Source organism: Geotrypetes seraphini, chromosome 3 (genome assembly GCF_902459505.1).
Source record: "Geotrypetes seraphini chromosome 3, aGeoSer1.1, whole genome shotgun sequence".
In the NCBI taxonomy this organism is placed as follows: Eukaryota; Metazoa; Chordata; class Amphibia; order Gymnophiona; family Dermophiidae; genus Geotrypetes; species Geotrypetes seraphini.
Window position 1 is genome coordinate 233949082 of NC_047086.1, and position 27333 is coordinate 233976414.

Here is a 27333-nt window from a genome sequence, read left to right on the forward strand (position 1 = left end):
ATTAATTTGTACCACTTAGCGGCCTGATGCCCTTGAAAATCATAGACCCAGCAAGCTGTACTGATTTTTTAAGTTGCGCCAGTCAGGGAAGCCTTTCTGAATGGCCTGTTTCAACTGTAACCATTTATAACCTTGAGACTTTGATATATCGAATGATTGTTGTAACTGTAATAAATCTACCATTTTCCCATTCAAAATTACATCATTTAGACTAGAGTATGAATGCCTGCCTGTAACCAATGTTTTTAAAGGATTTTAGACTCGCCAATTTGTACCTTGGAGTTCAACCATAGGGATTGACATCTGGTTTGCTGCATTGGCACAGGTGTTAAAGCACCTAAATTTTAACGTCACCCAGGTTGAATGAAAAATAATATTGTCTTTATATATTTATAGGTAATTTGATACTCAATTACTCAATATACAGCTGAGATGAAGTGGGGCCATAAGATAACTTTCCAGAATTAACCAACCCGGCAGATTCTCCATGAGTTCAGGAAGGATCCAATACATACTCTGATGCAAAACAAAGACTTGAAATATATGATACTGCGTAGATAACAAATCTTATTAAACTTAAACTTGAAACATGATGATACCTGTAAAAATTTGGGGGTGCAAACGAAACTCCTTTCCCTTCTAAAAAGAAATGTAATTGATCTGAATCATAAAAAATATACTTATTGTTTTGAAATACAACAAAACATTTGCAGGGATATCTTAGCTGAAAAGAGGCACCTAATGAAACAACTTTGACCCGATATGTAAGAAATTATTTCCTTCTTGACTGAGTCCATTTAGAAACATCCGGATATATATATATATTCTTTCTCCCAAAAAAGAAACTTGTTTCAAATTATAGTAAAGTTTGAAGATCATTTCTTTATCCTGATGAATTACTAAGGAAACTATTAATGTAGCTCGTCCAGACAGTTCAAGATTTGATGATTCCAAAAGTGCTGATAATTCTTGTTCAGTTGTTGTGTCAATTTCTTATCCATTGCTTGCTGTTTATTTACAGTTTTAATCTCAATTATAGATTTTTAAATATCCCCAACTTGCTTCGTTTGATTTTGAAAGTCTATTTCTAATTTTTTAACTTTAGTTGAAACGTCAGCCATGAGAGATATGAATCCCGTACATACTGTCTGAAGATTTTCTATAGCTCCCCATAGTGAGTCCAGAGTAACCACTGCCGGTTTCACGAGCTACTTGAGCTGAGCCTGGGATCCCGTTCTCCTTCCCGGGTCTCACTTCCCCAAAACTCACCACTGCTCAACTGTAGTGCTCCTCCTCCCTCTGCAATCCTCTCCGGGATCACAGGCAATGATGTCTCTTCCCCTCTTGGCTGCTCCTGAGGTCCCTCCAAATGAAGGCCGACTTCAGTTGCTTCTCCCGGAGGAGGGGGAGGGTCAGGTCCCAAAGGGCTCAGCGAAATCTCGCTTTCCATGCTGGGCTGTTCCTGGGGCTCAGCTGTGGACACACCCAACGCCGTTGAGACTGTAATTACAGTCTGACGCGGTGTCGAAGTCGCTGACAGAGGAAGAGGGATATTCCTCTGCCTTCCCCTTCTCTTAGGCATCGAAACAGTATGTAAATAAAGAGTTTTTAAGGTAAAGTTAAGCCTCTAGAGTGGGAGCTTAGACACACATATCCACTCAAATTGCCATCTTGTTTTTCTCCCAGTTTTTACTAAATTAAGCATATGAAGTGCCAATCTACTGTTATTTGCAGAATGTCTTTGAGCAACAAAACCTATTTGATGCATTCCATTCATATAAGGGAGAGCCTTAGCTAATCTCAGAGCCAATAATTTAGCCAGAATTTTTCCATCTAAAGAAGTCAGCCTATAGTTTGAAACCAACATGGGATCTCTGTTTGGCTTTGGCAAAACAATTGTAAGCGCTTCTGCCATAGTACCCGATATCTGACCCTTCATCAGTTGTGATTGATATAATTGAAAAAGATGAGGTAACCACAAATTTTGAAAAGATTTGAAAAACTCCACTGCATATCCATTGCTACCCGGAGCGGACCCAGCTCTGAGAGATTTCAATGCTGACTGGAGCTCTGCAAACGATATAGGCGCCTCAAGCTTTTCTTTTATGAGCTCTAGAATTTTTGGACCATGAATTGAATTTAAGAAAACTCTTCCTTCATTCTCTTTATTTGAATATAGCTCAGAAGAATATAAAGCTTTATAATATTCCAGAAATTGATTTAAAACATCTGCTATGTGGGTATTAATCTTACCCTTTTCATCCTTAATGGCCTTTTCTTTTTAATTAATTAGCCAATACTCTTCCCACTTTATTCAAGTTTCCATAATATACTGCTGGCTGATGAAACAAATCTTTCCTAGCCAATTGTGAGGAAATGTCATTATATTTATATTTAGCCTTCAACAGGGCAGTCAAAGTATCTTGTTCCCATTTTAAAGCCAATTATGATTCTAAATCAGAAATAATCTGTTCTAAATTGGAAAACACTAATCTAAGTAATTTCCTAATATGCGCCGAATACGAAATAATCTGCCCTCTTAGAGTTGCCTTGAAAGCATCCCATATAGTTTTCAAAGAGATATCTTCTGAGTTGAAAATACTCATTCATTTTTCTTTGAATTTCCTCAAGAAAGTTTGAGTCCGCAAGCAGTGTATTATTAAACCTCCAATCAGGTCTGTTAGAATCTTCTTCAGTGAATTGATATTCAATCCAAATTCCAGCATGATCCGACAGAATAATAGGATCTCTGCTGGCTTTTGTAACCTGTTGAATTTGATGATCTGAAACAAAAAAATAATCAATTCTTGAGAATGATTTATGAACTTGGGAACCAAATGTAAATTCTCAAGCATTAAAATGAGAAATCCGCCATATATCTTTTAATTCCCAAGTATGCATAAAATTATCCAAACCCAATGATTTTAATTCTCTACTTGGTTGCTTATCCATTATTGGATCTATTACAGCATTGAAGTCTCCAGCTACAATTAAATTAGATGTAGCATGTGAGTTATTTGTTGGAGTTTTTTAAAGAATTCTGCCTGATTTGTATTTGGTGTATAAATACTAAAAAGCGTGGGGGTATCATTTCCTGAAGTCATATTAATGCAGAGCCATCTACCCATTGGATCAGCCCGAAAGTTATCAAATTTAGCTGAAATTTTCTTATTAATCAGCAAAAAAAAACACACCAATGTTTTATCCAACCTCCTTCCAATTTGGCTGCCTCCATTGCTGATAAATGGGTCTCTTGTATAAAATAAATATCGGCTTGCTGCTTTTCAAAAAATTAAGAATCTTTTTCTTCTTGATGGGTTGATTAAGTCCATTAACATTCAATGAATATAATTTTAAAACCTTTTTTATATATATATATATATATATATATATATATAGTTATAGTTATAGTTATAACTGTCTTTCGATCTGTCTCACTTAGCAATGCTTCATATACACGTGCACGCAGCGTTCTAACCGCCAACTTCAGAGAATTAGAATTATGGCTCTGTGAATTAATGGTTTTCCATTTTTCTTTCTCATTCAATATGTTCATATATTAATTAAAACATCAACCACCACCATTTAAAACAATGAACAGTTACAGTTCTGCCAAAAATTAAAGAGGTAATCACAAAGCTGGAAAATATAACAAAATAAAGACGAAGTTTAAAATTTATAATACTAAGACCTCAGAGTATTCATGTCATTGGATCAAGAATTTGGTTGAGATATTCTCATAGTTTAGCTGGATCTTCATAATGGACAGTTTTATTACAGTGTGTCACCCTCATCACTGACAGGTATGTTGCTCCAAGCTGCATCAGTTGTGGGCAGAGAGACAAAAATTGTTTTCTCACATTTGCAGTGCCTTTCGCAAAGTCAGGTAGGAGTAAAATTCTTGACTCTTGCCATTTTAAATTTCTAGCTTCTTTAGCTGCTTTTAATATTTCCATGGCTTGTGAAAACCGGAGCATTTAAAAAATTAATGGTCCAGGGCCATTTTGTCTGTTAATTCCTCGCAATGGTATGCGGTGGGCTCTTTCAATTCTAACAGGTTTTTGAAGTTCAGGGAGCGCCATGCAGCTATATCAGTATTCTTATACGCTTTTAATTGTGCAGTACAGCAGGCTCTTTCATATAGTTCTACATATTTTCCTTTTTGGTGGTGGTGTTCTGTTTTTTTCAATATTTGCTGTATTGTTAACCTTGTTGGTGTCATTTTTAGCATTTTGGGTTTTCCCTTACAGCTATGCTGATGGGATAGTTTCCTTCTACATTGTCCTCTGATTTTCTTCTGTGTTCTTTTGGCTTATTTCCTTTTTGGTGTGGTTTTTTTTCCCTCTTTCTCCCTTTCTTTTTTCTTTCTCTCTCTTTTTTCCTTCTTTTCTCTTGGTCCCCTTTCTTTTCTACTTTTTCTCTTCTCTTTTTTGTTTCTCCTTACCTATGGTTTTTCATATCTCTCTTTATACTCACCTTCCTCTTTTTTCAGTTCAGGTTCTACAATGCAGGAAATGTTACACTTGAGATTCTCTGTATTAACATTCTATAAAGTTGATATTTTGTTACAAAGTTATGGAGTGTTACACTTGAGATTTTCTGCATTAACATCCTGTATGGTTGCTAGCTTGTTACAAAACTTGTTCTTCCAATCAAATAGCTTTCAAAGTTTGTTTACGCAGCTAAGTTTTGTGCTTTTTTATTGTCTTATGTAAATATTATGTTATACTGTAGTTTTTTAGAGTTTTTCTTCTGATGTAATATGGTATTCTGATGGTCCTATTTCCATATTTTTACTAAACAGCTTTGTTTTATCCCAGACCTGCCATCTGTGAACTTATACACTACAGATTTGGTTTCATTTTTAGATATTTGCATAAACATTATCATATGTTTTGTTTGTCACATATATATATCTTTGATATATGTATTTATATATTTATTTACATGATTAGCCTCTGGTATTTGTTTACTTGTATGGCTTTTAAAATTTTTTTCTACATTTTTAATTTTTATATGATGTGTTTTAACATGTTGCGTTATGTTTTTATATTTAGTGACCCCCTGATGTAGGCGTTCCTCAGACACTGAAACACAGTGCTGTGTCGGGTCCATAGCTTCTGCTTGTATCCTTTTATGAAATAAACAAGTTGGTTTTACATCAGTGATCTTCAGTAGAGTGTTCATTGTCCGTTCCCACTTCCTATTGTACTGCCTTATACTTCTAAGATATATTTGTTAAGATCTCACACATGTGAATTCTCATTTGTGGTGTTTGGTACAGTATATACTTGCAATAAAACATACGTGGTATGCTCCATTAGACCAATTAAGAAATGACTTAGCGAACATCAAAGTAGACTTAATACAAAAACCATAACAACTTCTCTTATTCAACATTTTTTTTAACAGCAAGACCAAATTAAATGGTTTATTATTGAATAAGTAAACAAGTCTTTTATTGGGGGTGATAGAATTTATTTCCTCACTATACGTGAATATTAAATACATCATTTGAATACTGTATGACTGTGGGAACTGAACAAATCAGTGGAATGGAACACTATTATTTATTTTAATCAATATTTTTTGACAATAGTATAAGCATTGGGGCATCAGAATTTCTGCTTTTTTGCATGACATTTTTTTTTTTTCATAGAAATATGTGGGTATTTGTTTCCCAACCCATGTGTCCTAAACCTATACCCGATTTTATTTCTGGATTTTTTAATTAATGTAATTAAGCTACCTCCCCTCCTAATGTTTTATTGTTAATTAGCAATGTTTGTCATGTATGTGGATTTTATTATTTTATTTGATTTCTAGCTGATGTAAATCGCATTGAAATTGGATTATGCGAACAAATCAAAGAAACTATTAAACTTGAAACTTTAATTCAGTCCATGGGTCCACAAGATTTAAGAAATTAGTGGAGCAAAATATTATTTTCTAGTTATGATTCTACAATGGACATTATGGTTTTTGTTCTTCTACATAGGTTTGTCAGCAGAATAAAATTGTTCAAATTTATGGCATCAGGATGTCTGATGAAATCTTTGAAAGTTTGGTTTGGCGCCATCTCATTTATATAATGTCATGAATCTCCATGTTGAGATGCTATCAGCCCAGCTAAAAAGATGATTCTGACATGGAGGTTAGACACAATTAATCCCTGAAGAATACAAAATGGGGTCCTTGTTGGATGTGTCAACAGTTTCATTGTGAACTCGGATCAGATAAGACTTTGTTTCTATCGATATTTTTATTATTTTTGTATGATGGGGACATTGAGCATTTATAAACTGAATGTATTTTGACACCAAGAAGATACTTTTTTCAGTTTGGTTTTGCACACATTTTGAGTATTATTTCACTCTTTAAGATATAAGAAGGAGCGAAATGAGTTCAAATATGTTTATTGATTTTCAAAGACGAAATGATGTGAACAGTTAGCGACAATGAAGTTGTTTTGGCTCATAGTTGTCATTCTAATCAATGCCTGAAGAGCACAGTGATTCACTGACACCTCCTCTCTTTAAAACAATCAATTATTAAATTCTTATAGGGTTTTATTGAGTTGGTATCTTCTTGAAGTCAGAATATATTGTAGTCTTGAGCAGTTGTTAATTTTTTGACTATAATGTAAACTAAAGCAAGCAGCTCCCTTCAAGGATTATATAATCTGTACTATTACAGGTCGAATGATGCATGCGACCCATTCTTTCCAATCTCTTTGGGCCCTTTCCGACTGCCATGCCCTAGTCCAAAGTGTAACTTTTGACCTTAATGGTTATGTCTAGAGATCCAAGATGAAGTACAGCACACTTGTATTTAAGATAGCCCAACATGGCCACATTTTATCTATTGCAGGCTGTTTCAGGATCAGCTACTAAAGGGGATTCCAAAAGCACATTTCTCCCTAGTTAGAGAGAATAATGTTGGCAACAGCCATGACAGTCCCTCACAATGAACTGTTCATTGTTCTAACTAAGAAGTGTGTTTGCAGAATTTTCTTTAGGTACTGCCCCTGAAACAGCCTACAATAAGCGGAACATGGCCACATTTCACTATCTTAAATAAAAATGTGCTGTACTTCATCGCCTGCGATCTATTATCTTCCTTCATTTCTATGACCTGTGGATCATACCTGCCTTTTTGTATTGACACAATTTGCTATTTAGTAGTACGCTCACGAAAGAAGCTTACCTTTTCCATTGTGTCATCAGTTGGTTGTTTGAAGACATCTCTCACGTCAGGCACATGATGATGCTTACTCTTTCTCCTCATGGTCTCGATTCTTTTTTGTACAGCTGCTGACTGAGTCCGTGTTAGAGTTGACAAAAACACCATGCTTTCTTGAGAATCGCCCGCACTCTCGGCAAAGAGGTTTGACAGGCCCGCTTCCTTTAGCCACTCTTCTTCCAACTCTCCCTCTGATGGAAGACAAAGGTAAAAACACACACACACACTAGTTTCTTCTCTGGATATTCATTAGAGTCAAAGCAGTTTGTATGAATGTCTTCTCGACTCCTTTACATGAATGCAACTTTTCACAATCTGCATCCATTACTTGATTAGTCTGCTTTAGTAGATGCCAGAATTAGTCAGTGACAACCAAGAGGTGTAGACCCAAACATTTTTCAAACAGAAAAAAAATGGGAACAATGAAATATTTTGGTGACTAAAAATATTCATGTCTTGAAATAAACAAGAAGTATTTATTCAGTTTTATTCAATGTTTTATTCTTCACCAGACCTCAGGGCTACCCTTGAATTCTCTATTTCATAAAGAATTCAAGTTAATAGTAGCAAGCCTCCTCATCGGTCTATCTTAACTCTTACTCATGCATCTTATAAGATCAATAAATATTCCTACGGCACTTATCTTAGTTAGCAGCGAGGGACTCTGACGTGAATTCGCGTTTCGCTACAAGCTGTTTCAAGGAAAGTCCCCTAAAATAAATATGAAGCACCATTAGTGACTGACTAACAAAATTAACCAGCAAACTGCATCAAAATATATAAATACTAGTGTTTAAGCCCGTTACATTAACGGGTGCTAGAAAGCAGCCCCCTTTCCCTCTCCCCCTCCACTTCCTCCCTAACTGTCTCTCCGTGGCCCCCCTTCTGTCTTCCCCCCTAAGCAAAACGATCTGCCTCCCAGCACACCCCTCCCCCCGAAGCAGCCCCCTTTCCCTCTACCCCTCCAATTCCTCCCTGAACGTGCCTCCATGGCCCCCCTTCTGTTTCCCCTCCCAAGCAAAGCTGTCTGCCTCCCAGCACACCCCTCCCCCATGCTTTAATCTCACCATTTAGATCAGCTCACCACATTATCTGTGCTGTTCTAATATGGCGGTGGTGGCAGCGGCGTCTTAATCACACATTTAAATACACATTCAACTCCCATTCAACCAATCACAAAGCTAACCATAAGGTCCCTCCCACTTTCACATCAATGTCATCCACTCTATCTCTGCATTCAGCCCCGCAGGGCTTACTGTATTCAGTTCAAAAATCCATTTTTGCTCGCAGTAGTTCAAAAATCTGTGTCACCACCCTCCCAGCCCACTATAATCTGATCAATCATACACCATCTTAGGTCCTTTACACTGTGACCTTTATCCAACCAGTGTGTCACTATTGGAGCTTGTTTAGACTCAGTTGCAATCCTAGATTTGTGTTCAGTCAGGCGGACCTTAATCTGCCTGCTACTTCTCCCTATGTATACCAAATTGCAAGAGCATACCAAAACATACACAACCTGACTACTATTACAGTCAGTGTTAGTTTTAGACATTATCCTTCTCCCCATATTGAGGTCCTTCCAACTGGATCCTTGAATGCTAAACTCGCACCATTGGCAATTACCAAGGCAACTATACCTAGTCTGCTGACCACTAGACATACTACTCTCCAGTTTTATATGCCGAAGCATTTCACCCAACTAACACTGACTGTAATAGTAGTCAGGTTGTATATGCTTTGGTATGCCCTTGCAATTTGGTATACATATGGAGAAGTAGCAGGCAGATTAAGGTCCGCCTGATTGAACACAAATCTAGGATTGTAACTGAGTCTGAACAAGCTCCAATAGTGACACACTGGTTGGATAAGGGTCACAGTATAAAGGACCTAAGATGGTATATGAATGATCAGATTACAGTGGGCTGGGAGGGTGGTGACACAGAAAGATTTTTGAACTACCGCGAGCAAAAATGGATTTTTGAACTGAATACAGTCAGCCTTGCGGGGCTGAATGCAGATAGAGTGGATGACATTGATGTGAAAGTGGGAGGGACCTAATGGTTAGCTTTGTGATTGGTTGAATGGGAGTTGAATGTGTATTTAAATGTGTGATTAAGACACCGTCGCCATATTAGAACAGCATGGAGAATGTGGTGATTTGATCTAAATGGTGAGATTAAAGCATATATATCTATATTTATATATTTTGATGCAGTTTGCTGGTTAATTTTGTTAGTCAGTCACTAATGGTGCTTCATATTTATTATAGGGGACTTTTCTTGAACAGCTTGTAGCGAAATGCGAATTCATGTCGGAGTCCCTCGCTGCTAAATAAGATAAATGCCGTAGGAATATTTATTGATCTTATAAGATGCATGAGTAAGAGTTAAGATAGACCAATGAGGAGGCTTGCTACTATTAACTTGAATTCTATATGAAATAGAGAATTCAAGGGTAGCCCTGAGGTCTGGTGAAGAATGAAAAATTGAATAAAACTGAATACATCTTGAATTTATAAATACACGGTGAAGTTCACGTATTGAAGCATGCTATAAGAAGAATAAAGTTGCATGGTAGAATTGAAATTTATGAAGCAAGATGAGTGTTGCATTATCTGCTGAACTAAATTATTAGCTTCACTCGAGGACATCTGCTGATATGAATATATGATGATTGAAATATACAAGAAACATCCTAATAAATCTACCTGTACTATGGGATCCTTTTAGAAAGCTGCAATAATTTTTTTATATGCATCATATTACATGCAGCTTCAGCCCCCAGAAGCTCCTGCACAAGGCTGGAATGTGCCAGATGTTAACAACAAACTGCCCTCACTCCTCTCAATTCCTGCCCCCTAACCTAGCATACAGTTACTGTGTTAATTAGCACTTACACTGTTCACAATGAAAACCGCTTGGTGTACTTTAGAGAAAGGGCCTTTATATGTATGACTTGGGGACAAATTTGTCCCTGTCCCCACAGTAACTCAATTTCCTTGTCCCATCCCTGTGAGTTTTGTCCCATTCCTGTAAGCTCTGCTTTAACCGCACAAGCCTTGGACACTTATGGTTATAAAGTGTTTGAGGCTTGTGCAGATGATGACAGAACTTGCAGGAATGGGGCATGGACAGGAAAAGAATTTGCCAGGATGGGAAAATTAATGTCATTCTCTATATGTAAGTAAAAGTACATGCACAGTGGCAGACTTTATCTTCCTGTTGGAGCAACGATTGGGACCAGGTGTATAGTTTTGATTTCTAATATATTTATTGAGTTTTAGTAACCAAAACATCTTCCATAGCATACTTGTGTTTTTATTAAGAAAAAAAATACTCGCACATGTTTGCAGTTGTAAATGTGTGCAGACTGAAAATTATCCCAGGAAAAGCTTCTAAGTGAACAGGCACAAATAAATTTACTATGCAAATCTTGAAAAGTCTATGGAGTCCAAACTTTGCATATACTGTTGCATAATGTGGCCAGTTAGAAAATCACCCACTTCAATTGAATCCATTGCTGAGGAAAGTAAATTATGCCCATTAGATGAATGCTTATAATGGAAAATACAGTGTGTTGGCAGAAAGTGTTTACTTTCCAGTAGTACAACGTGTGTTCAAATAATATAACTATCTGTACTCCTTACATTAATGTACTATAGGCATCATTTAGCAGTGTGCATGGCCAATAAAATGGTTAGTCTTCATTATAAACAAAGTTTTAATGATTATGTGTTCTTGTGGGGGTGTTTCTCCACAATTGTGCTTTTTGAATGTGAAAATTGATTGTATACACACATTCATTTTTAAGTTCAAGTGCACTTTAAATGTTTAAGTACCTATTTCCCCATCACTGGATGTCTTTTAACTGGACTAAACCACTGACTTATTATATTGGATGTTATTTTGCAGTGATCAAATTGAGTCACAGATTATCAGTGTCTGATAATCTCTTCATTTATTTACACTATGTGTAAAAGGACCATTAGGAAGTATCTGTGGTTTATATTCACTCCTTTGAACCTGAAAATCTAGTTTAGTATTTTGACTATTAAGATTGTATGAGTGATAAACTTTGTAGCTCTTCATATTTCATAAAGTACCGTAGTCACCATAGTGTTGACTGCTCAGCAAACAACCAATAAATAAAAACTGGCTAGCCTTTGTAAAACAAGTGGAACATACTAGCAGAAAAATGAAGAGATATCAGCAGGAAAAGTCTAATATTCTTCCATGCATGTGTGAAAATCAAAAATATACATTTCACAAGTACAAAATTATCGGTCAGTGAACTAAGAACAAAATAAGGAAATACTTGTGGGTGGGTGGGTGTGAAGAAAAGACAATGATGTACATAATACTCCACCAATAGAAACAGAACACCCTCTTTGTTCCCACCCAGTAGCATAGCGAGGGTGAGAGGCACCCAAGATGGTGGCGCCCCTCCCCCACTCTCTTTTCCACTCCCCTACTCCCATCTGCTCCTTCCCCACAACTTCCTGCAACGCACGCACTCCTCTTTCCTTCCCCTGTACCTCTTTAATGTTCCCAGCACAAGCAGCAACCCCAACTTGATGCTCGCACCAGCGGCTCCGCCTCTGAAATCATTTCCTAGGCACGGGTCCAGGAAGTGACATCAGAGGAAGAACCGACACTGGTGCGAGCAGCAGGTTGCGGTTGCTGCTTGAACTGCGAACATTAAAGACGTATGATTGGGCGGGGGAGAGAAGGGGCATGTGTGCAGTAGTGGGGGTGGGAGGGAAGGAGGATGGGTGCCGGCACTCCCACCAAAACAGCACCCAGGGCCCTCCCCCCTTACTATGCCACTGTTCCCGCCACTTTTCCCAAAGTAGCATAGCAAAAACTAAAGGGCCTTTTTCTAACTGCAGAAGCAACAGCAGCAAGATGTGAGATAGCAGGGAAATTATGCAAGCACATGCTTTGGGTGATGGGATAATCAAAAACTGGGCAAGTCATTTTCACTCTCCAGTGCCTTTGGTATAAATGTATTTATTTATTCTTTCAATTTTCTATACTGTTCTCCCTGGGGAGTTCAGAATGGTTTACATGAATTTATTCAGGGACTCAAGCATTTTCCCCTGTCTGTCCTGGTGGGCTCACAATGGGGGGGATTAAGTAACTTGCCCAGGTCACAAGGAGTAGCATAGGTTTGAACTGACAACCTCAGGGTGCTGAGGCTGTAGCTTTAACCACTGCGCCACACTCGCGTGGAACATACCAGCTTAATTACATAGCACCATTTGCAAGGGAACTGCAAAGGGAAGACCAAGAGAGGGACATTTACAGGCAATATAGCCAGGATATAAATCTAGAAATATTCAAGTATCAAAAGGCTTCAGAAACAGAAAAATGATATTTTATTTTCTTTGGTGCCTCTGAAAGGATAACAGAGTGAAAAATCTCTTAATACCTCTTCCAAAGGAATTTGCCCAATTAATTAAATAGTTACCTGGGCAAAGTCCAAAGACTGAAAATTTTGCTGACTTAGTATGCACAAAAATACATTTGTAGCAGTGGACTTCCCAAAATGTAACAAGATTTCATGCTACCAAATAAGTAGTGGCTTTCTCTGTGTCTATCTTAATAGCAGCCTATGGCCTGGCTGCCCTGGGTAAGCCCATTCTTGCCATTAGAAGCTAAGCAGGGTCAGGCCTGGCTAGTATGTGGATGGGAGACCACCTGGGAATACCAGATGCTGTAGGCTGAGGGGCCCCATGTTGGGCAGCAGCCACATAGTAGAGCCACACACTGTGCAAGAGAAGGCAATGGCAAACCACTCCTGTACTCTGCCATAAAACATCACAGGGTGAATTCCTCACTGTGAACTTGCCAGGGGTCAGTAGCCAACTCAGTGGCATTATCAATCCATCTTAATAGCAGTTAATGAACATTTTCTCCAGAAACTTGTCCAAACCTTTTTAAAATGCAGATACGCTAACTGCTTTTACCACATTCTTCGGCAAGTGCTCTAGAGCAGGGGTGTTCAACCTGTGGCCCGAGGGCCGCATGCGGCCCAGTGAAGTATTTTGTGCGGCCAGGGTCTAGGGCGATGCAGTGTTTTCCTCTGCTGCCCCGGGGTGTTTACTGTCTTGCCAGCTCCTTCTTCTGTCTTGCTGCATCGTTTGCGCAGCCCCAGAAACATTTTTTTTGGCCAATGCGGCCCAGCGAAGCCATAAGGTTGGACACCCCTGCTCTAGAGCTTAACTATTCATTTTCACGTAAAGTTCTTGCAGTTGCTGTTTTCTTAAGCTTACCGCAGTCCCTTCTTCCCCCTCACTCCTCTCCCATTTCTACCCCTTCTCAGTACCCTACCACACCCCAGGACATTCACTGACTCTCTCCAATTCAGCAGCCCAGTGCTTCGTACCCTGTTCATTACTCTCCAACAGGACCATTCCCTAGCTCAGACATGGGCAACTCCGGTCCTCGAGGGCCAAAATCCAATCGGGTTTTCAGAATTTCCCCAATGAATATGCTTGAGATCTATTTGCATGCACTACTTTCAATGCATATTCATTGGGGAAATTCTGAAAACTCGATTGGATTCCGGCCCTCGAGAACCGGAGTTGGCCATGTCTGCCCTAGCTCATACCCTCAACTCCACTGTTCCTGCCCCACACTCAAACTCTGCTGTTAAACTAGGAACAAGCAGGTCAAGCTTACTCCCACCATGGGGTGAGAGACATGAATTGGAAAACTGCTTATAGAGATTTTAAACTGTGAACAACGTCCAAACATTTAGTCATTTTTCTAGTTTCTGGACATTAATACAAAAATGTCTATAATCTTGGGGGAAAAAAAGATAGACAGTTGCAATCATAGCTTCCTGAATCCTATACACTACCTTGGGTGAATCTCTTCATAAAGGCGGTTAATAAATTCCAATAAATAAATATTTGCCAGGGCCCTTCTTAACAGTGGGGTCCAGGCATGTGTCCAGCTTGCCTATGCCTTAATCTGGATCTATCACAGGACTAGAGATTAACTGGTTTACACACAGCAGTCATTAGGAAAGGTTTTACAGTGGAATTTACAACTAAAAAAATTAAATATATATCTTAATCACCTAAAGGCAGTGCATTGAGAATAGGGAATTATTTCTGCAGCAGTGTGTCTGTATATGCATATTCATTTATCTGTGTGTGTATTGACTCTGTGTTTGTGACTGGAAGAACAAAGCAGAGGGAGTAGCAGTTTGAAAGGAGCAATTCTCTAACTGCTGCATTTCACTGTATCAAAGTTTTTATGCTTCAAAAGCTAGAACTGCTTCTCCCATACAAACATACTGGGCCATTTTTAGAGGGGTGGGGAAAGTATATTTCTCGGGAACCCTGTCCAGTATGGTTTATTTTCAAACTTGAAGTGTCTTTTGACCACTTGTATCCCCTGAGAAACAGACAGGCATACATTATGTATAAGTTTTTCCAACATCTGTTGGGTTGAAAAGAATAAAAACAGAGAAAGAAAGAAATATGACGGCAGATAAAGGCCAAATGGCCCATCCAGTCTGCCCATCCACAGCATCCATTACCTCCTTTTCTCCCTAAGAGATCCCACATGCCTGTTGCATGTTTTCTTGAATTCAGACACAGTCTTTGTCTCCACCACATCTACTGGGAGACTATTCCTTGCATCTACCACCATTTCTGTAAAGAAGCATTTCCTTAGATCAGTGTTTGTCAATTCGGTCCTGAAGTACCCCATTGTGAGTCAGGTTTTCAGGATATCCACAATGAATATGTATAAACTTAATTTTCATACACTGCCTCCATTACATACAAATTTCTTTCATGCATATTCATTGTGAATATCCTGAAAACCTGACTCGCAAGGGGGTACTCCAGGACTGAGTCAAGAAACACTGCCTTAGATAACTCCTGAGCCTATCATGCCTTCTCCTTCCAGAATTTTCCTTCATTTGAAAGAGGCTCACCTCTTGTACATTAACACCAAAGAGATATTTAAATGTCGCTATCATATCCCCTCTCTCCCATCTTTTTTTTTTTTTTTTTTTACAGAGTATACATATTAAGGTCTCCAAGTCTATCCCACTACGATTTATGACAAAGACCACTAACCAATTTGTAATAACAGTCCTGTAATACAAGATGGTATAAGAAAAAAACAAGAAGACCCAAATTTCCACAGGAAAAGAAGAACAGATCCAAACAAACAAGACTGTGGAAACTCAGTATTCTCAGACCTTGGTTATAATTTATTTGAAATTTTCTTGATAAAAGCAATAACAGCAGTAAAAACTGAATCCACATATATTTTTTAAGAGGACCCAACACGGGCTGTATTTCGGCTAAACATGCCTTCCTCAGGGATCCAAGATGTAAAGAACCAGTCTTTGACAGATGTGGAAAAAGTCTTGAAAATCCAAATACAGACGTCAAAATGCCAAGTGCTCAGCCCATCATCATTGCCACCACCGTACCCTAAATGCTGAAACCCGGACAAATGGGAAAGCTGCTCCGATGCCCTGATAGACCGCCAAAAGGAGGACATGTTTGGGGAAACCCGGACATCTGGTAAACCTGTCTGAGGCGGGTCGCGACCTAGCAAAGGCCTCAAAATTGGCTGAGCGAAGCACTGCGCTAATGCTACCAGCAGCTGTGCAGGCAAGTTAAAACAGTGAAAGAGAGAGAGAGATACTGCTAATTGGAGGAATGGGGAAATGCTTTTTATGGTTAGGGGAGAGGTAGGGGTTTAGAAGAATAGGTGCTGCTGGACTGGGGAAGGACGGCGGACAAAGTGTAAGAGTGTGTGTGTGTCTGTCTGTCTGTCTGTGTCCCAGAGAACAGATGAAACTAGATTAGTCACTTTTGTGGAATTTCCTTTTCTTATATATATATATATATATATATCAGTCATTCGCGGTATTTTCCGACCACGACCACCAATCAGAAGAGGACAGCTGGAGAGGCAGTGAGCAAGGCTGTGAACAAGGCTGCCCTGTGAACTTCTAAAAGCTAAGTTACTCAGAATTTCATATTCTGCTCTTTTCACTGGTTTTCAGCATTATATCTGCTTAATTTCTCTTCTCCTCCCTGTTTCTTACTAAAAAAAATATTAAAAAGCACAAAAAAATAAACCCTTCTCTTTCCTCTGTTAAATCTTATTTCCTCTTTCCCTTTCCCTTCATAGGAATAAGGGTAAGACTTATAGTCCCACCAACCCCAGGGACCACTATTCATATATAGAGACCCATATAATCAGGACTACTCAAATCAAGTCACTTCACAACCAATCAAGATGACCTTTATTCTATGCAATCACTGTGGTGCTTTAATTCCAAGACATACTATTTGGAGGCTTACGGCTTGCCCCATCTGTCTTCAACTTGCCAGTATTAAGGAGGAGCTCTGCAAACTTAAACAGGAATTGAATACAATTAAAGCAGCTTCCATCACTCCACAAAATCATACCAACTTACCACCTCTACCTCAAAGAATAAAACAGCCCAGGAATAAATGGGTCACAGTAGGCTCAGGAAGACTGCGACATGTAACACACAAACATTCACCTTCACTAATATTACCTATACAGAATTCCTTCGCTCCACTAGTACACTGCGATACTCAGGAAAACAGAAGGGAGGTGGGACTGGAACCAATGAAGGTAACTCAAGAGAACAAGTGCACCCTAAGTACAAATAAAAAAGCCAAAAACAGAAAACTATTACTGTTGGGGGATTCCATCATCAAAGGCATTAACCTTGGAACACAGGGCGAGGAGACCAAAATAGTGAAATGTCTTCCAGGATCCTAAGCTACCAGGAGTTCCAGGCAAATACTGACTATAATTAAGGAAGAAACTAAGGATTTTAACACTGATGTTATTATCCATCTGGGAACAAATGACCTGGCCAACAACTCCACACTTGCAGCACAGAAAGCTTTTCGGGAGCTTGGTGAGGGCGTGAAACCTTTTGTAAAGACTTTAGCTTTTTTTTAAATACTGCCTGCATATGGAAAGGGAGAGCAAAGAGTGAAAAACACAGAGGACTTTAATAGATGGCTCAGAGCCTGGTGTCATCAAGAAGGCTTCAGGTACATAGGAGGATGGGGAAATACATGGAAGGACAAGAAGCTATATTGCACTGATGGGCTACATATTACTACAGCAGGAAAAAGAAACCTTGCAGAGAAATTTAGACAATATTTTTCTAGGCATTTAAACTAGAAGGTGGGGGTGGTGTATGTACGAAGGACAATTATAGAGACCACCCCCGGCAAAAGAAAAGATGTGATAGTAGTAAAGGCTGCAACATAAGCAATATCAGCAACTCATTTCTTAGTATTGCAACGGAAAGTGAAACGACACAAAAATCCATACGAAAAAGGAGATTATCGCTGAAAAATAGCTGGAAAGCGATGATCACAAATGCTCGCAGTCTAAGCAACAAAGTTCATGATCTGCAAGCCCTGATATTAGAGGCAGATCTAGATATTGTTGCTATCACAGAGACATGGTTCAGTGAATCACATGAATGGGATGCAAACATACCGGGATATAATCTTTTTAGGAAGGACAGAGATGGTCATAAAGGTGGAGGAGTAGCTCTCTATATAAAGATCAATATCCAAGCGACCGAAATGCAAGGGACCTGGGGAGAGGAAGAAGCGATATGGATTGCTCTGAAAAGAGAAGATGGAACTTCTATCTACGTGGGTGTAGTCTACAGACCTCCGACTCAATCGCAGCAAATTGATAAGGATCTGATTGTGGATATCCAAAAGTTTGGAAGGAAAGAGGAGGTTCTGCTGTTGGGAGATTTCAACCTGCCGGATGAGGACTGGAATGTTCCATCTGCGGAATTGGAAAGAAGTAGGGAGATTGTGGATGCCTTTGAAGAGGCTCTGCTCAGACAAATGGTGACGGAACCCACAAGGGAAAAAGCGATATTGGATCTGGTCCTCACAAATGGAGAGAGTATCTCTAATGTTCGAGTGGGTGCTCACCTGGGTAGTAGCGATCATCAAACGGTTTGGTTTGATATAACGGCTAAAGTGGAGAGCGGCCGCATGATACTTAAAGTCCTAGATTTCAAACGTACGGACTTTAATGCAATGGGAAAGTACCTGAAGAAAGAGCTGTTAGGATGGGAGGACATAAGAGAAGTGGAAAGACAGTGGTCTAAGCTGAAAGGAGCGATAAAAATGGCTACGGACCTTTATGTGAAGAAAATCAATAAAAACAAGAGAAAAAGGAAGCCGATATGGTTCTCCAACCTAGTGGCTGAGAAAATAAAGGCGAAAGAGTTGGCGTTCATGAAATATAAAAAAACCCAAGAAGAGGAGAGCAGAAAGGACTACAGGGTGAAACTGAAAGAAGCTAAGAGAGAGATACGTTTGGCGAAGGCACAGGCGGAAGAACAAATGGCTAAAAATGTAAAAAAGGGAGATAAAAAATTTTTCAGATATATTGGTGAAAGGAGGAAGATAAAAAATGGAATTGCTAGGATACTGGGAACAAATATGTGGAGAGTGATGAGGAGAAAGCAAATGTGCTAAACGAATACTTCTGTTCTGTGTTCACAGAAGAAAATCCTGGAGAAGGATCGAGATTGTCTGGCAAAGTTACACGAGAAAATGGAGTAGATTCTGCGCTGTTCACGGAGGAGGGTGTTTATGAGCAACTTGAAAAACTGAAGGTGGACAAAGCGATGGGACCAGACGGGATCCATCCCAGGATACTAAGGGAGCTCAGAGAGGTTCTGGCGAGTCCTATTAAAGACCTGTTCAACAAATCTCTGGAGACGGGAGTGATTCCTGGGGATTGGAGGAGAGCGGATGTGGTCCTTATTCATAAAAGTGATCACAGGGATGAAGCAGGAAACTACAGGCCGGTGAGCCTCACTTCAGTTGTTGGAAAAATAATGGAAGTGTTGCTGAAAGAAAGGATAGTGTACTTCCTTGAATCTAATGGGTTACAGGATCTGAGGCAACATGGCTTTACAAAAGGTAAATCGTGCCAAACGAACCTGATTGAATTTTTTGATTGGGTGACCAGAGAGCTGGATCCAGGACATATGCTAGATGTAATTTACTTGGATTTCAGCAAAGCCTTTGATACAGTTCCTCATAGGAGGCTGTTGAACAACTTGAAGGGCTGAAGTTAGGACCCAAAGTGGTGAACTGGGTCAGAAACTGGCTGTCGGACAGACGCCAGAGGGTGGTGGTTAATGGAAGTCGCTCGAAGGAAGGAAAGGTGAGTAGTGGAGTCCCTCAGGGTTTGGTGCTGGGGCCAATCCTGTTCAATATGTATGCGAGTGACATTGCTGAAGGGTTAGAAGGAAAAGTGTGCCTTTTTGCAGATGATACCAAGATTTGTAACAGAGTAGACACCGAAGAGGGAGTGGAAAATATGAAAAAGGATCTGCAAAAGTTAGAGGAATGGTCTAATGCCTGGCAACTAAAATTCAATGCAAAGAAATGCAGAGTAATGCATTTGGGGATTAATAATAGGAAGGAACCGTATATGCTGGGAGGAGAGAAGCTGATATGCACGGACGGGGAGAGGGACCTTGGGGTGATAGTGTCCGAAGATCTAAAGGCGAAAAAACAGTGTGACAAGGCAGTGGCTGCTGCCAGAAGGATGCTGGGCTGTATAAAGAGAGGCGCAGTCAGTAGAAGGAAGAAGGTGTTGATGCCCCTGTACAGGTCATTGGTGAGGCCCCACTTGGAGTATTGTGTTCAGTTTTGGAGACTGTATCTGGCGAAAGACGTAAGAAGACTTGAGGCGGTCCAGAGGAGGGCGACGAAAATGATAGGAGGCTTGCGCCAGAAGATGTATGAGGAGAGACTGGAAGCCCTGAATATGTATACCCTAGAGGAAAGGAGAGACAGGGGAGATATGATTCAGACGTTCAAATACTTGAAGGGTATTAACGTAGAACAAAATCTTTTCCAGAGAAAGGAAAATGGTAAAACCAGAGGACATAATTTGAGGTTGAGGGGTGGTAGATTCAGGGGCAATGTTAGGAAATTCTACTTTACGGAGAGGGTAGTGGATGCCTGGAATGCGCTCCCGAGAAAGGTGGTGGAGAGTAAAACTGTGACTGAGTTCAAAGAAGCGTGGGATGAACACAGAAGATTTAGAATCAGAAAATAATATTAAATATTGAACTAGGCCAGTTACTGGGCAGACTTGCACGGTCTGTGTCTGTGTATGGCCGTTTGGTGGAGGATGGGCAGGGGAGGGCTTCAATGGCTGGGAGGGTGTAGATGGGCTGGAGTAAGTCTTAACAGAGATTTTGGCAGTTGGAACCCAAGCACAGTACCGGGTAAAGCTTTGGATTCTTGCCCAGAAATAGCTAAGAAGAAAAATAAAAATAAAATAAAATTTAAAAAAAAATTTAAATTGAATCAGGTTGGGCAGACTGGATGGACCTGATTGGTAAGGCCCGACTTTAGTGCAGGAAGAGGCGGTCGGAGCATACAGCAAGTGATGTTCTCTCCTGCCTCTCCCGCTGCCCTCTCCAGTTTCCCCCATGAAAAACCGTATTCGTGGTTTTTCAAGATTACCCCCACGAATCTAGGGGGAGTACTGTATACTGTGTGTGTGTGTATATATATATATAAATACACACACATACATATACCCTCCCCCCACCTGTGTCATTGCTTATTTTCACTCAGTTTATAACACACTACCTGTTAAGGGGGTCAAAGTTTATATGAGACTGAAATATAACATATCATGCCAAGTGTGTCTTGGCCTGTACTCCGGATGCAGTGACCTATATTTCTTACGTATGTTGCCTAGTTAGTTGCTGTTTTAATAATAAAATCTCCATTTCAAAATCTCTGCTGCTTGCAGCTCAGGGGTACTCCGTCAAAATTTGTGAGATCTAGGGGGCACTTGGCTTGGAAAACGCTGACCTAGTACACCTGCATATAAAACTCACCTTGAGCTACTACTGAAAAAGATGTGAACTAAATCCAAATAAATATTAGTAAGTAAATGATAAAAGGAATAAATAGTCAAACACTTAGGCTAATACAGCCATTTTCTTCATCACTTAAATACAACATGCACATTAATACTTGATGAAATGTAATGGGCAGCCTAGGAACAGGAGGAGGATGAGTCTATAAGAGCAGGAGAAAATTTTCCAGATAAGTAGCAAATGAAGGCTCATGGAGTCAGCATCCCAGCACTACTTCTGATTCAGCTAGAAGAGAAAGGAGAACTAGAGCCCCACCCGCAGAAAAAGAGAAAAAAAGGAAAACAGTCTTACAAACACTAAGCTGCGAAGACATGAAAGCACACCAAGGCAAATGGTTGGATTTATGACTACACAACATTCCTTCAAGGCTTAGTGAGTAGTCAAGACAGAAGAGTGGAATGTTCTATAGACAAAGGAAGTATGTAAATAATCAGTTCAGTTTTATTAGAGAGTCTCTACTCTCCCGAGAGTTCAATGAATTGAGATATGCAAGCTGAGTCTCCCCGCTCAACAGCATTCCCAGCACTCAAAAGACACATCCTCTGGATTTACAGGAACAACCACTTGCAACCGAAGACATCAGAATGATCATAAAGAGTCATTTAAAAGCAATACATCTCTGGATTTAGATGGCTTTACGACCAAATTCTTTAAATTATTTAGTAACAAATTAATGGCCACTTGGGTCAATTAGTTTAATGAGATACTGGAAGGAGAGAACCTTCCAGAATCAATGGCATAAGCAAGCATTATAGCCTCCTAAAATCTGGCAACTGACAGTTGTACAGATCAATCTCTGTTACATATGGATGGGAAAGTATGAGCATAGCTCTCTCTCATCAGTTTATACACAATTTTATTTTTTACCAGATGCAATAAAAATAAGACCAAACAGGGGGCCCTAATTTGCTAACTTATCTTAACCATATAATGTGCTAAATTAATGAGCATTAATACGTATTAAGTATAAAGTAATTTCATCACAGCTTGCCTAGGTTGGGAGGCCAAGTAGGCACCTATCTTAGGTCAGTTTTGTAAAGGCACAATTTGGTGCTTTTGTATCTTTATAGAATACAAAAGCAGCCAAAATTGCATCTACCATGTTTCCCCAAAAATAAGACTACCCCGAAAATAAGCCCTAGCATGATTTTCAGGGTAGGTCCTAATATAAGCCCTACCCCTAATATGCTTAACCCAACAACCCAAAGACCCTCCCGAATATCCCCGACACTCGATTCGCTGGCGGCAGCACTTTCTCTTTGCCCCTATGTGCAGCATCTTTCCTTCCCTCTCACCCATCCCCTTGCACAGCATCTTTACATCCCTCCTTCCTATCCTGCGCAGCAGAACCCCGCTGACCCTCCCACCGCGAGGCCAACATACCTCCGTTCCAAACAGCAGCAGCGGCAACACTGAACAGGCTGCTTCACAGCCTTCCCCGCCGGAGCCTTCCCATCCCTCTGCCGCATCACTGATGATGTCATCTAAGAATAAGGGGGCTTTGGATAATTGGACTTTGAATATTAATAGTGCTATTTTGTAGGTAATTCTGTGAGTGACAGGCAGCAGGAATCGTTCTTGGAACTCTCGAGAGCAGATGAACAGGAGAACCAAGGAACAGCAGTTAGGTGCATTATGCAAGTATTCTATGTGCATGAAGTACCTGCCATGATCCCCAACTCACACATGACCCTTTGAGGTCCACACCTCCCTAGCAGTTGTGCATTAAGGAAATCGCATGGACATTTTGTAGAATACTGAATAAGAGCAGTGACATGTATAACTGCTAATTAATCCCAACACTGATTATATCAAATTAGAATCTAATTATTCAATTAAGCTAGACATAACTGATCTTATTCTATAACTTAGGCACACAAATTTGTGTGTTAAGCATCAAGTTAGGAAAGGGGGTATGTGCCCAAAAGAACAGGCATATATACACACATATTTCATACAATATGTTCATACATGTCAATTCGCCACTACTGCATCTATTCTCTGACCCCATGACCATCTATGTATATACTGCATAAAAAGTAGGCGCCATGGGCCTGATTTAAAAAACACAAACAAAAAACAACAACCTTGGAGCTCCTAAAATAACCTCTTAAATTTCTGCCCTGTTTTCATCCAAACTTAGAAGCCTAAGTTTTCAGCTGAAAATTATTCTTAATTTAGGAGCTTAAAAGTTATAAATTTAGGCCTGCCATTCATTTGCCTAGATTTGAGCCAAATTTATTTGCTTAATCATAAAAATCAAGCTAAGCTCCTAATTTTTTCCCTGTTCTGAATCCGCCACAACTGCCACCAGCTTTTTAGGCTCCTAAATTTAGGAGTTTACCAATCAATATTCAGCTGGTGACAGTTGGCATTTCTTTACAGTGCTGACCACCACCAGCTGAATTAGGCCTCAATATGTAGTGCTAGTACTGAATATCCAGGCTCTAGCCACACCCCAGAATATCTACAGGCAGGTATGATAGTTAGTGATGTTGCGGGATACATAACTGAGCATCAGGCTGAATATCAGGGTAGGGTCAGAACACTTCCCCCCTTTCCAAGAACAGTCCATCCTCATGAAGACCCCCTCTCACTCATCCACAGGGACAATAAAATAAACTCACAAATAGGTTATGAAACGTATTCCAATGAGCCATGCTCTACCTGCTTTCCCCATTTGTTTTATTTTGTAGTAAAATAGTAGTAAAGTAATAGTAGTACAGTAGTAAAATAATAGTAGTACAGTAGTAAAGTAAGGTAGTAAAATACTTCAGGTTTGAGGAAAAAGAAACAAGTTGAAAAGTGCACTCTCACAATGGCACAATTTCCTTTTCTTCCATTCTTGGACTAAAGTATGTCTGTGGTGTTGAATTCCACTGAAACAGCTATGGCAAAGTGTGTCTCAGTAGGGCAAACAACAAAAGCCCAGATATTCCACAGTAAAGAAAGAAAGGAATCCCCAAAACAAAGGTAGAGACTGTGGAATCCAATGCTCTTGACGCGATGTTTATTGAGTTAAAATCAACACAAATATCCACTATAAAGAGCAGCTGCCGCAAAGGGGTTGACAGCAGACCCAACATGGTCCGTGTTTCGGCTAATACAAGCCTTCCTCAGGGGTCCAAGTCAAACCCAGACAGATTCCACAATTTCAGAAATGTGCCTTAAAAAAAAAAATAAATAAAAGATGTGTCCGGATTTCCAGGATATATGGTAACCCTACTCTAACTGCGACAATACTATTGGTTTCAGTTATAGCAGATATACTGTATACAATTTCAGTAATGGAAAACACACATGCCTTCACGGAATTGTCTTGTGCATTAATTGTAAAATATTTTTTTTACTCCAAAGGCATCGAGACCACATCTTTCCATGGTCCACACAGTGGAGTAATAAAGGAAAGATGAGACTCTCAGAGAGAGCGGGAGCCAGAAAGCCTTGAGCATGCGCAGATGCTCAAGGCCCAGCCCAGCAGAGATCAGCGGCAAAAGGCAGGCTCTTCCGGCACCAGCATCAGCACGTCCTGTGGGTTGGTGCTGCACGCCGGTGCCAGATTGCGGTAAGGGTTTGGGCAGGCAGGCAATGCCTGTTCTTGGGGATGGGGGCTAGCGGGCGGTGTGGGGGCGATGCCGGTTGTCAGGGGTGGGGTGGAAGTGCACCAGTGGCTTCAGGGGTGAAGGGTCTTTTTGGGGTGGGGTGGAAGTGAAAAGATCTGGTGGCCTCATGGCGGGGGGGGGGATGTGGAACCAATCAAGCAAGTTTCCCTTACTTCCTATGGGGAAACTCGCTTTGATATTTGAGCACTTTGGTTTACAAACATGTTTCTGGAACGAATTAAGCTCGCAAACCAAAGTTTCACTGTATTTAAATTAAGTATTTTTTTTTTTTTTAATTTATCTGGAAGGAAGATACATCAAAATAGATATGGAGTCAAAAAAATTTATTAAAGAGATAAGTTTTAATTTACTTTCTGAAAATTTTATAGGAAAATACATTTGGAATGAATTTGGTTAAACATGACTTATTTGTGTCTCTCGAGTGATGCAACAGTATTGGTTTAAAAACTGTAAAAAAAAAAAAAAAATTATAACACACCCTCTGCATCCTCCAAAAAGGAAAACATTTGTATCAAGTACAGTATAATATTCAGGCCTGACAACTATATTTTTCTATCTCTTACCATCCGGCTCTTTCACTACCTCTTCTCGCTCCTCATGACTCCTGTCTGTACTCTTCTCGATGTTTTCCAACTCTGTCCAATAGTCATCCAAGGATAGCTCATCCAAGGAATCCTGGGAACTTGAGCGGTCAATTGGAGGCTTTTTAGTAGTTTGGGGGGAATTCTTATGGTTCATTGGGTACTGGCCAGACCTGCGACTATAAAATATACAGTTTATTAGTGAGGCTGCAAGTTAATTGCAATTAATTCTGTGATTAATGTATTATTGGTCAATCACAATTTTAAAAAATGAATCATGTTTCTACGTCCCTCGTCTCCTCCTCTAAACATCTCTTCTATTCTCCTCCACTCACAATCTCTGTCCTCAGTGTGATCCAGCATCTTCCCTTCCACCCATCCCCACTAACCTATCTTAAAGGTGATTTTCTGTTGGTCTCCGGCAGTGGCAACGTTACATTTATGTATCCTGCAGCTTGCTCCAAAGCCTTCCCGCTGGCGCATCTTGCCTCCTCCGATATCACTTCCTGTTTCTGCATAGGCAGAACAGATCAGAAGGAAAGCTTCAGAGCAGGCCACAGGTAGCATATATGTAATGCTGCTACTGCTGGGGACCAACAGAAGACCACCTTTAAGGACGATTTTGCCAATGGGATGGTAGATGTCAAATTCTAGTTGGGTGTCGTATTGGTAGGGGTTCCGGCACCCATCCTCCTCTGTGCCCTGTCCTCCACTCCTTCTAGACTCCCCTGCCATGCACATGAGCCCCTTCTCTTCCCTCATACCTCTTTAATTTTACGGTGTGAAAAGCATCACAAACTTGCTGGCCGCATCAGTGTCAGCTCTCTAACATCACTTTCGGGTCCCAGGCCTAGAAAGCAATGTCAAAAGTAGAGTCGACACGACACAAGCAAGTTCATGATGCTACTCGCACCGTGAAAATTAAATAGGTACAGGGAATGGAAGGGGGGCGCATGGCAGAGGGGATCGTGACAGGGCGGAGAGGAGGGCGGGGAGGGGCACCATTCACTTTCACTATGCTACTAGGCAGTGAACTCCAGCATCTATGAGAAGAGCATGGTGCTGCTCACCACCATTTCTGCCACTGCTCAAGAGGGTGGAGGGGAAGGGAGGGATGGCAAGGTACTGGAGAGAGAGACAGACAGAAGACCCAAGAAAGGAGATAATGGACCTGAGGGAAGAGGAATGTAAGGGAAGGAAGAGAAAGGGAGCAAGGTTGGATCTGGGGATGGAAGGAAGGTAAGGGGGATAGGATGAAATATACTACTTTTTGTGATTACAAATCAAAGTGGTTTATATATGATATACAGAAATTTATTTTGTACCTGGGGCAGTGGAGGGTTAAGTGACTTACCTAGAATCACAAACTCCTTTAACTGTGTGATTAATCACGATTAAACATTTTAAATCGAAATGCAGCTTTAGATGTTAGCGATACATGTATTACAATAAATTATTCATATTGTTCTGCACCTCAGTTTTCAATGAAGGATGTAAAACAGGACATCCCAAACTATCACCCAATAAGACCTCATTTTAAACACCTATAAATTCATGTGACCTCAGATGATGATGAAAACAGAATACAGTACACCTTTGCCGATACGTGGAATACATCTGATGTGGGCTTTCATGATAGTACTTTTAAATATCATCTAGCATTCCAAGCGGGCAAATGGAACAATTGCCTTACCGCCCTCATCTCCAACTCCCCGCCCTACCACCTGTTCAGGAAGTCACTAAAAACCTACCTCTTCGACAAATTCCGTTAACGCTGCCTTCCCTCCTTCCCTGCACCCTCCTGACCTCGACATGCCTCCATTCCCTCTGACTACGCCCCCCTCCCAAGCCACTATGGCCTCTCTTTCTCAATCTCTGTTTTATCTAATTGCCCTGCCTTTTCATTG

General features: G+C 40.2%; 1 protein-coding gene across 2 annotated transcripts in view; it reads right to left on the reverse strand.

Moving 5' to 3' along the window:
- ARHGAP18 (Rho GTPase activating protein 18) overlaps positions 1 to 27333 on the reverse strand; it is a 208637-nt gene that overhangs the window by 117298 nt on the left and 64006 nt on the right. The window contains exons 2-3 of one of the 2 annotated variants that reach the window (XM_033938734.1): positions 25409 to 25605; positions 7207 to 7433 (exon numbers count right to left, since the gene is read on the reverse strand). In XM_033938734.1, the coding sequence (XP_033794625.1) occupies positions 7207 to 7433; positions 25409 to 25605 (424 nt within the window). The remainder of the gene's footprint in view (positions 1 to 7206; positions 7434 to 25408; positions 25606 to 27333) is intronic. The other variant, XM_033938735.1, reaches the window with a different exon arrangement.